General features: G+C 44.6%; 1 protein-coding gene across 1 annotated transcript in view; it reads right to left on the minus strand.

Annotated features, from left to right (window-relative positions):
- The window catches only part of hmcn2 (hemicentin 2), a 51,050-nt gene extending 41,049 nt beyond the window's left edge, over nucleotides 1–10,001 (minus strand). The window contains exons 1-12 of the mRNA XM_040019415.1: nucleotides 9,135–10,001; nucleotides 7,505–7,575; nucleotides 6,952–7,110; nucleotides 6,292–6,414; nucleotides 2,763–2,934; nucleotides 2,542–2,648; nucleotides 2,335–2,455; nucleotides 1,978–2,241; nucleotides 1,737–1,881; nucleotides 1,190–1,311; nucleotides 742–1,014; nucleotides 164–305 (exon numbers count right to left, since the gene is read on the minus strand). Coding sequence (XP_039875349.1) covers nucleotides 164–305; nucleotides 742–1,014; nucleotides 1,190–1,311; nucleotides 1,737–1,881; nucleotides 1,978–2,241; nucleotides 2,335–2,455; nucleotides 2,542–2,648; nucleotides 2,763–2,934; nucleotides 6,292–6,414; nucleotides 6,952–7,110; nucleotides 7,505–7,575; nucleotides 9,135–9,393 — 1,958 coding nt within the window. The 5' untranslated portion in view covers nucleotides 9,394–10,001. The remainder of the gene's footprint in view (nucleotides 1–163; nucleotides 306–741; nucleotides 1,015–1,189; nucleotides 1,312–1,736; nucleotides 1,882–1,977; nucleotides 2,242–2,334; nucleotides 2,456–2,541; nucleotides 2,649–2,762; nucleotides 2,935–6,291; nucleotides 6,415–6,951; nucleotides 7,111–7,504; nucleotides 7,576–9,134) is intronic.
- Nucleotides 10,002–11,088: the final 1,087 nt, after the last annotated feature.

Below are 11,088 nucleotides of genomic sequence, written 5' to 3' on the forward strand. Positions count from 1 at the left end.
CTTGTGGTTTGGGGGGAAAAAAAGGGTTGACATGAGTAGATGTAAATTTCCAAAGCGATGCAAACAAGATGAGGCGATGGCGCATGTAGGTCAAGTGGAACGTAATGACTCTCTGAGTCCTTTGTGCCAGAGGTGCCGAGTGGGCTGAGAGTTCCCCTCTTACCTCGGCCGATTAGTTAGGAACACGTTGCCTTGGCTCCAGAAGAGCCGGGGAGGGGGGGAGCCGGACGCCGAGCAGACCAGGCGGATCTCATCGCCTTGGGAGAAAGCCAGGGACTGCGGGTGCACTACCACAGAAGGAGCCTCTGCAGTTGAAATCAAAGGAAGGCAAAAAATAAAAAAAAATAAAAAGCAGACGATGACTCAGGGCCTTGTCACAGGCTGCATGATGTCATTTATAGCTATCACAAGCTTAACAAGAGCAAACTTGATGCTGTGGGCTGCAAAGCAATTACAAAAACACTCCATGTCTGACTTCATAACTACAGGATATTCTTGAAGACATATTTATTTGCCTGTTTGTTGAAGTCATTGCAAATATCTGAGTGCATTCCCTCAGTAGACGCCACACTTTTCAACACGCATAAGTCTTTGCTGATGAGAAAAGGAAGTGGCTTAATCTGATTGCAAGGAGGTCGAGGCAATAATGGAAAACAGATGACGGGGGCCCGCGAGGATCCGTTAAGCCCTGCCGCGTTAAATGTTTAAGCAGATGAGCCGCAGGGTATTGGGCTATCATACCTGGGACGTGGAGCCACACGGCGATTCTGCTGTCTCCGTAGGCGTTGGTTGCCACGCAGCGGTACTCCCCAGCATCCTGAGCCCGCACAGCGCTGATCTGCAGGTAAGAGTTGGGCAGCAGCTTCACCCTCCCTGCCCGTGCCCGGATAGCATAGCCCCCTCGGTGCCAGGTCAAATTGTGGCGCATGTTTCCCTCCACCTGACAGGACAGCACAGCCACACCTCCCACAGAAGATGTCACATTCACTGGGGGCTTCAAGACCGGAGGAGGATCTGTTTTAGTGGAAACATGAGTGCAGACAATGTTTAAAACAAATATTTGTGCAGACATGCTTTCTATCTAGTTTATGTCTAAACGATAAAGCAGAGGTTTGTATCTAAATGGCTGGAACGCACCCACGTCCAACTGAAGGGGAGTGTGCGCTTGCATTGTTGTTGTGTGACATACCTCTAACAGTTAACTGTGTTACAGCCCACCCCTGCCCTGCGCTGCTCTGCGCCATACACTCATACGGGCCTTCGTCCTCGGCTGATGCCTTCGGAATTTCCCATGATGCAACGGCAGAATACCTGAAGCAAAGACACGTTTGTTTTATTGGCCAGCACATATTCCTCTTATTCATGTCACACCCAGTGGCTCTTTGGCACATCCACGCACTGGAAATAATTTTCATCAAAAGTCAGCTGCACTTCATGAAAGTAATTCAAGCCAGAGAGTCAACACCAAGACAAAATAGTTGCTTTGTTAAATTGAGTATGTGATGTTTAGAAAATCAACTGTGTATATATCCACTTGTTGACAGATGAACCAATAAAATGCAAGAGTGAGGCAGCACTAATGCTTTACAGGCGTGCCCACTGGTAAGATTAGGGAGTGACTTAATTAATGCTTTTAAATGAGGTAATAGGCGCGCGAAGCTTCGGGGATCTGAGGGAATCGGAAGGAAGGCGAGCCAAATGTTATGGAGTGCTGAGCAAATAGAGAAGAGACTCACTGAAAGAACCTCTCGCTTCCCAGTGTAATTCCACTTCTGGTGAATCTTAGTCTGTAGGGAATGTCACTCTTTACAGAGCAGCCAATCACAGCTGGCTGCATATAAACGCCCTTCACTACAGTCGACATGCTCACAGCTGGAGCATCTGCACAAGGGAGGAAACAAAGGTTAAAGGCTATAAAGAGATTGATGAGGTATGGGAGACACTGCAGTGTGGCTTTGGTGAAGAGGGATGCCTTGCCTGGAATGATGTTGGTGTAGGAGACGCTGGACAGCCTCTGGAAGCGGTAGCCCTCTTCGTCTTTGCCCGTTACCTTGATGAAGAAGCTCTGGGAAGGGGTGCGGAATTCCGGGAGACTCCACAGGCCTTGTTTTCCAAGGTCAGAGGGCAGCGGTACAGGGATCGTTCGCAAGGAGCGGCCTGAGCCTGACACAAGCTCCACATGGCTCAGATGACCTGGAGGCTTTAGGCCGGTGCATTTCAGTAAAACATGGGATGGGAGCCCTGAAGGACAAAGGAAGATCGGCATGAGGTAATTTTCTGCACATGGTCTCGGTCAAATAAAAGGCAAAGAGCTAACAGACACATGGCAGACACCTTTTATCGGCCTCTCTCTCGTGTGGTTGAACTCTGTAACAGGTACGCTGGAGAAGCCTGCGCGGAAGTCGAGACTGCTGACTCCTGTGACCCTCAGAGTGTGACGCCCACTACAGCTTATCTTTAGAGTGAAACGTGTGAAGTGAATTCAGCATCATAAAAAAGTCAGACAAAACACATTTGTGATTTATTCACCAAAATAAATACCTTCAGTTTCCAGGCACCGGGTCTAGGAAACTTGAGGTTTATCACACGAGCTGAGTTGGGAATATTCAAGAGTTCTTTAAGGCCCTCCTCTACACCAACTACCCGACCTTGGAAAAGGAAACATAACAGATGTTATTTCAAAGAAAAACATGACTTTCTTTAAAAGCACTGATAATGCTAGGAGTAGATAAGAATAAATAGGAAAAGCAGGAATGAGTTACCCAAAGGATCGCTGAGCTCGATTTCTGGTGCTGGTCCACTGAGTGACACCGTGACCTCTCTGAGGCTCGGGTCAAAGGGAACTTCCCAGTTGTTTTCCTGGGCACTGTCATGATTGGAGGACAGAAGGTGGACCTTCATGGCCTGAACTGTTTCCTCTACCCACTTTAAAACCTGGCAGGAGGCAAAACACAGCATTTGCAGGAGCACAACCAAGCAAGATATTCCTGAGTGCATTAATCAAACTGTCAGAGAGGTAAACTTCAAAAGGCAGGAGAGGGACAGGAAGGACGCACTGGCCTTAACTCCGAAAGCCCCCACAAAGCCCTTGCTTTTCCCTGTTCTTCGTCTTTCGGACTATTCTTTCATCACAAAACTATTCATGAGACGGATTTTGCCTAAACAAAGGAAAAGTGAAGCAGCTCAGCTGTCAAACTGATAACATACAGTTTTCTGCACTTTCAAGCACGTATTCCCAGAAAAAGTGTCTCTCACAGTGGAAGCCTGTCAGGCAGCAGTCCCGCTGCAGCGGCGCAGGTTTTATTAATCATAAACCTTGTTCCTCAGAAGACAAAGCGGAAGCAGTGGATCGGGTTGTGGGAACGGCCGTGGTTTTGAATTAAAGCTAAGCATTAAACTGAATCAGGCAGGCATTTCACACTTTTCTGCTGAAAGGTTTAAGCTGAAGAAGTCTGATGAGGTCAGACAGTGACTCTCTTCTTAGTCATTCCACCACTTTGAGCAAAGATTACAGAAAGGTTGAACAAGCTGATTGTACATAATGGTAAAAACAGTCATTACTTAGACTTTAATTTCCCTCAGCAGCTCTCCACAGGAATCTGTGATGTTACAGGATTTCAGCTTTGACAGGTGCTTGACCCTCTGGGTGTAATCATCAGCGAGGTACTGATTAAAAATGCAGTTTCTCTTTTGTTTTCACTCAAATCAAAACAGAAGCACAGCAAAAGCCCACTGACTTTTCACGGAGTCCTATTTCAGTGGTCACAGCAAACTAAATTTCATCCATCTTCCAAACGCTTAACAAGCAGCTGCTGTCTAATATTTGTTTTCACCTCGTATTGAGAGGCATCACGGTTTAACTGTGCCTGTAATGAAGCCAAATGAAAACATTTCCTCGGCAGGCCCTTCAGAGATGAGGCCAACACCAACACGTTTTACGACACAGACGTAAAAATGAAACAGGGAAAGCCTTTGATAATTTAATTATCAGCCCTCGACTTCTCCTCTATCGGGTCTGCAAGGTCCTGACAGCAGCTGGTTCCTCTTGCCATTTTACAACTGGAAACAGCTGTAATGTCTGCCACGTGTGCAGTCGTCACAGTCAGAGCAGGAAACTGCTTAGAAGTGACCTACATCTATGTCTGTGTCTTATGCGGTAGAGCAAAGAGGAGTGGGCATTTCTCTGCCCTCGGACCTCAGATGAAAGAGAAGAAGAGCCCAGAGGTGGGGCCAGTTCCCTGTCTGGGCTGGCCTGCAGGGTCTAGAAGAGCCGAGCGCCGTAGCCTCTCCCTGGCTCTACCACTGGGAATGCAAAGGACCTTAAGTCCCCGTGAAACCTCATCCAGCGTGTCTCAGATGATCAGGCTTACAGGGCTGTAACAGGAAAGACCCCCTGCTGCTATTCATAGAAGCATGACAGATGGGGCAGAGAAGAAGTGTTACCTAAAGCTGGGGTGATGGTGTATTCCCCACATCGATTCAGGTACATTACCTGAAGAAGAAAATGCGTGACCGCGCCACTGTAAGGTAGAACAGCTTGCCTCCAGACCTCCGAGCGGGCTAGAGGTCAGCTCTGTCTTTACGCAGGTATAAACACAGCATTTACCGGATATTTGCATGAAGATGGCCCGCTCCAAATCAAGGTTATTAAAGTAAACGAGACCCAGACAGATCCCCTGCTCCTTCTGAGTGGGAGTTTCCACATAGAGAGGCTCAGCTACAGGATAAGCAGTGCTTTTGTTTAGCCGGACTGTGGGTAAAAGGTACCTAGATTTTATGCCTGGCAACCATTACCATTGCCATTTCCCTTAAGTCGCTGCAGCACCCATAATCAGAAAAGACCCCGAGGCTAATCTTATAAACAACTCATCAAGGTGCTCGAGTTATCCATGTATGCACCAACTAGAAACACAAAACTAATAAATCTCAGGTCTTTCTCTGAGCGAACATCACATCACCCAGTAAAACATCACATTCCTCATTGTTCTTCAGCACTTTAGGGCACTTAAGAACGCAGATATTTTTAATGTTCAACACTTTAAAGACAGCGGTTCTCATTGCCTGTGTTCTGTGTTACCATTTTCACTCACTGATCATAACCAATCAAAATTTAAAGCGCATAAAGAGCGTGTTACACAGAGCTGACAATAAACTGTTGTGCGAGGACCTGGAGCCAGTTCCACTGGGCAGCTGTGTTGGAAGAAGCGAAACCATGAAAGATCACATCCTGGGATTAGAGAGTAAAATAAGCAGTCTGTTTTCTCTGCACTGGCCCCCCTGGAGACCACAAAAAGACACTGTATATTTCATTTGGCTGCACATTATTAAACTACTATTAATGGCGAATATTTTGGTTAGATTTGTACTACTTCTGAGGATTTTTAAGGGATTAAAGGATTTGCATTAATTTGGTAAAAGCATGCCACCCAGGAACTAAAAAAATCATACAGGTTCAAAAAAGAGAAGCGACTGACAGACAGCGTAAATCCAAGAGGGGAAAAAAAGCCTGTTTATATGAAAATGTACACAAAGACTATGTTCAAAATAATAGGGCTACATTAGCACAAAGCCATCTGGTGTTGAGGTATAAGGTCTAGACTACATTTGGTCCCCTGTTCCCTTAATACGACAACACTAAAATGACTTTTAAGCACTCCTTAAACAGCTGGTAGGATTATGGAGTGATAATGAAACGAGCTGCCACACACACACACACAGGCATTGTATGTCTAGCTATATGCAAGCATGACTTGACAGGAAACAGACCCCCCCACACACACACAAAGACCCACACAAACACATCTGAGTTCAGAGGTTCAGTGGGCCACCAGTGTGCAGAGCTGTTGGCTCCAGCTCAGCGCTGCCCAGCCATCTCCTGTGTTGACATGTAGGATACCAGTGTCTCTTCCAGAGGAAACTCTGGCTTCTTTTACGTCTGCTTGGGAAGTGAGCCCCGCTGTCTTTGGCTTCTGAGACTCAGCTCCTGTTACATGCTGCTTCCGATATAAAGGAACCACCGGCCCATATCGTATGACCAGGAAGTTTAATATCAGCACTGGAATCATTTGATTAGGCTAAATGAATTCCTCATTATCATCTATTATCGGTGGGTCAAATGGGAGTTGATGTTGTTCTGCTCCTGCTCTCCTCTGTTATTAGAAAATATCACCCCTTTCATATTCAAATACACTAGAGAGTTCCAATTTAGGGGCTAATTCATTATGTGTGAGGGCTTAATGGGGGTTCGGTGGCCAGTCGTCAGAGCGCACGGTTACTCTGCCTTGCTCTCACCTCGTTGACCTGCTGCTTATCCAAGTGAAAGATTTGCCCAGAGGAGGTGGCGGCAATCTCCTCGTACGCCCTGTAACCAGGCTGAGAGCGGTCTCCACAGTCCCCGGTCAACACAAATACTACCTGGGAACGAAGAGGACAGAGGAGTTAAGAGGATTACATTTGTTGAGTGTTTGCTTTCTGCTGAGTCGCTTTCACTTTGCTCCAAATGCTCATTGTCATGCATCATGTAGGGGCTGAGACGAGCAACTTTCCTGCACTCAGCTGATCCCGGGAACTTCTTTGGAATGCAGATGGTTTTTCTTTTTTTACAGCATTGCTGTTGTATCCCTTTTGTGACAGCGTGCAATAAATGCAGAGACTCTAAAGACAGTGTGGGATGGGGCTCGTGTTTGTAGGTTCAACAGTGTTCCAGATAACATCAGTTAAATGGCATCTTGATCATTATGGGAGTATTCAGCACCAGTGAATACAAATGAGATGCTTGTGGGCATGTTTTTATTTTCTTTTAATCAGTTTACATACCATAGATTTGATCAAAGACGAGCCTGCATCTATCGGATGTTTGACATTGAATAAAGAGCACACATTGGACTGATTAAGTATGTATCAGTTTTGTCCTGATGTATAAGAGGCCTGTTTAAATTCCCTGCCTTGTACCTGTGATTGACGGAGTTGCACCAGTTGCAGAACATCTCTCTTCAGGCGGTAGTCTTTGGCCCTGGCATCAGTAAACACATAGATAAAGGATCCAGGCAGGGAAACCTCCAGTGCTTTCTTTATGGCTCCGATACTCATTTCAGGGCAGTCGCCTCCACCCTGTGTGATAGAATCATATTTGCTTAAAAACTCCAGAAAAAAAATCATATATTTATATTTTTTAAATGTTCATTCAGATATCGTGTTGTTGAACACATCCATTTTGTGGAGAGACACATCAAATGTTTCTTAAATACGTTTAAATCACTACCCATAAAAGCAGCACTAATTTACTTTTGAAAGAAGAAAGAACCGGTCCCATAAACGATGTGCCTTATATGAGTAAACATTTGAATAACTGTTCAATTCAGTACAATCTGGGGTTCTTAACATTCAACAGATGTGCTGCTTATCATGATTACAGTTTTAGGGGCTGGCAATCCACATACTGTTCACCATAATCTAAAGGTTTCATTCGTACAAAATTATTAATTTATGTAATCTGTGTCTGAACCTGGACAAACAGCTCTTGCAGATCCTGCTGGAACTTCTTTGGGTCGGTGGTGATGGACACGGGGCCGATATCTGTCAGATTAAAAATATACATCAGGAAAAAAAAAACTTTCTGTGAAGAAAATCAAACCCAGTCAGCCGGTTCTGTTCTGGTTTCTGAAGAAACAGAACAGGATAATCATTGCAACCACAAAACGCCTATGGTCTGGAATTTTTAGAAGGGAGAGCGTTTGTTTGTTTCCTCTTAGCAGCTTTGCCCTTATGAGCAGAGGAAAAGCACACAGCATCAAAAACCCTATTAAGCCAAAGCACATTTTATCAAGGCCAGAATGATGCCCCACAGCCTTTGTGCACCACATGAATATCAATCACACATCACAGGGCACAAGAGAAGCCGTGCTGACAAAATTACAGCGTAACATTTTGTTTTACACAAATCACTAAAAATCTGGCGACAGTTTGCACGATGACGGAATAATCATTTTCCAGACCCAAGGATGATGGATAAAAGCCTGTCAGGGCCTGACACTTATTTGGATGTCTTCTGGGGCCAAACTACAGAACAGTAAACATTAACCAGTGCAGAGGGAATGCATTGTGTTGCTGCCCTCCATAAACACGAGCACTTCATCACAGTTATTACAGAAAAAGACCCTCATCCAGTCTTGTATACCTCATGATTTTGGTGTGTCATTGCTCTTTATTCCAACTGTCAAATATAATTTTGAAGTATCTTTGTGAGACTAATGATACAGAGTTTGCAGACATGTGTCAGGGCCATGACATTTCTAATTCATTCTCGGTGTTTTCTCCAGCTGCTTTCAAGTGCTTGTCGACCTCTCAAGAGTGCCTGAGAGGAAACACCGACGGCGCTGTCACGCCTCTTCATCAGCCACAGAGGGCTTCTCTGGGATCTTGGAAGTTTACAAGGTCCCCAAGGGCATAGGCGCATTAAACACAGACAAAATGTGTGGCGTTAGGGTAGGCAACCCCCACAACTCTCCCCCCCCCCCCCCCCCGCTGGTCAGTGGGGGGGCTGCGAGGCAGAAGAGGGAGGAGAGGCAGGAGTGGGGTGGGGTGAGTGTGGGGTGGCGATTGGGGTAATTACACACAAGCAGACAGCATATGCTTCCCATCAGCGCACAAACACCCTCCCCCCATTGGAGCACTCTTATTTTCAAGCTGCAGCTTTCCCGTATAGAAAGGAAGATGCTGGGCTGGGATGAAGAGCCTTACCTGTCCCCAAGACCCACTCTGAGCTCACATATCCCCCCCTGCTTGACGTCTTGCATCAGTTTCACTTCTCTCTACAAGTGGGCTTCCACTGAAGCCGCTATGCAGCAGCACACTCTGCTACACGTTCTGGGATGCGTTGCAAGTATAAGTGTGTAAATGGCAGATATAAATAGCAAATCAGTGCAAGGCGCGGAAACTATAAAAATACCACGCTCTCTTTGTTGTAATGCAAGAAAGTCTTTTCCTTTGAAGTCAATGCTCCAATAAATTATAATCATATTCACGAATTAACAAATATACGTATTCCATACATCCACTTTCACGAAAAAAAAAAGTTTCTTAAGTTGTGGCTCTTTAGTTCAAGAACAAACTTGTGTTAAAGGTAGAAAAAGTACCTGGGTCGTGGAAGGGGACCAGGACAAAGTTTTTAATGGGTCTGGTCCTCCGGCTGAGCGTCTTCTCCAGGATCCGTGAGGCGCCCTCTATCACCTGTTTCAGATCGTCGTACATGGAGCCGGTAACATCGAACACAAAGGCCAGGGTCGAGGCGCTGTCATCGGATTCATCACCCGTCTCAACGCGGGGGTCTGCCAAAAGTCTGTGCGCGCATACTGAGAGCGCCAAGACTAAGCACTTTAATAAGGCACCGGCCATTTTCCAAATTTACTGCATCTGTCTTTTGAAATAAGGCGAGTCATATATTAAAAAAAAAAAAAAAAAGGATCACAAAGTTTTAAAAAGTTTTGATTTCGAAGCCGCCCAAATGACTCTGGCACTGCTTCTAGTAGATTTAGAACAACGCGGCTCAGCTGAAACACTTCAAAATCCAGTGCTGAATACTTCCACGGGAGTACATCCGTGCGTAAAGTTTGGAGGAGCATGTGGACTGGCTCTGCGTTGGAGAGCCCCAGGAGAGCTGGTGCTCTGACGCTTCAAACGGGGGCGGAGATGGGTATTAAAAAGTTCCCGGGACCCAACCTGTTTTTTTCTCCTTTCCTTCGTGTGTTTGTGTGAAAGTGTGTGTGTGTGTGTGTGTGTGTGTGTGTAACACGACCCCACTGTGACTTCCAGGCTTCTTTAACCCTATTCAACATTTCCCGTCAGTTTATTTTTCTCTACAATGGCGGTGGGCCCCTGGAGACGCACTTTTTAACAGCTTTCCCCGTGTTACCAGCGGGGCCTGGCGTCTGTATTTTGGACGTGTCGAGAACATTGTCTCAGTAACAGCCTGGTTTTTATAAATAGCCATAGTTTATATTCAGCTGACACCAACCTAATTTTATACATAGCCCACGCTGACAAATATCTCCTTGACATATGAATGAAGAGCAATGTCACTGTGCTTCTTTTCTTTTCTGCTGATGTGGATGAAATGTTATTGATCATTAAAAATGTTATCCTCGTGGACTTGGTGCCCAGCTATGATATATCATTTTTAATGTGATCAGACCTCACAGAGGAAGCCACCACCCACCCCCAGATCTTACAAACGCAAATATGTCAGCTAATTCCAAAGTAAGCTGCATAAAAGCAGAACAGTTCTTTTAAGAAACTGATTATTCACATGAAAACACACTCCTGTTTTACTGCACTTAAGTAACACATGCTACATTTGAAACTTATGCTGAATAAAAAAAAAAACCCCGTAAAGAAACAGTTTCAGGTCAAGGCCCCAGACCCTTCCTCCTCTTGAATACACCTGCATCTGCCCTTCATGAAAAGGGGGGGGGGGGAATAAGAGACAAGAGAAGAAAGAAAGCGGGTCTGAGCAGGTCCGGAGAGCCCAGCAACTTTAAAAGACATGAGCCCCACCCATTAAACCCATCAATGCCAAGACGTCAGAGTTTTATGCACTTCATTGTTCATCACATAACTACACAGTGCAGGCTTATACCACAGAGCAAGCTGGCATGTTAGATTCTGTGTTATTAAGCATTACAGGCACTAAAGCTTGACATGACACCTTCCCTTAACAGTGGTACAGCAGTGCAAAACTGGACTGATAATAAATTACATTTGAATCACAAAGCATCAGGGTCTGTGCAAACTTGAGTTACTTCTTGAGAGTTGATTAAGATTTGTAAAGTTTAACATATTACAAATAAACACATGAGCAACAGTCAGTCTACAAAGCAGCCCCTTAAAGTTATTAAAAGCTGTTTACAAAAAAAAAAAAAATTATATATATATATATATATATATATATATATATATATATATATATATATATATATATATATATATATATATATATATATATATATATATATATATATATATATATATATATATATATATATATATATATATATAAAAAATGAAAGTTTTCTATCCATTACAAACTAAGGA

The sequence above is a fragment of the Simochromis diagramma genome, unplaced genomic scaffold (genome assembly GCF_900408965.1).
Source record: "Simochromis diagramma unplaced genomic scaffold, fSimDia1.1 OVJJ01000822.1, whole genome shotgun sequence".
NCBI classification, from domain to species: domain Eukaryota; kingdom Metazoa; phylum Chordata; class Actinopteri; order Cichliformes; family Cichlidae; genus Simochromis; species Simochromis diagramma.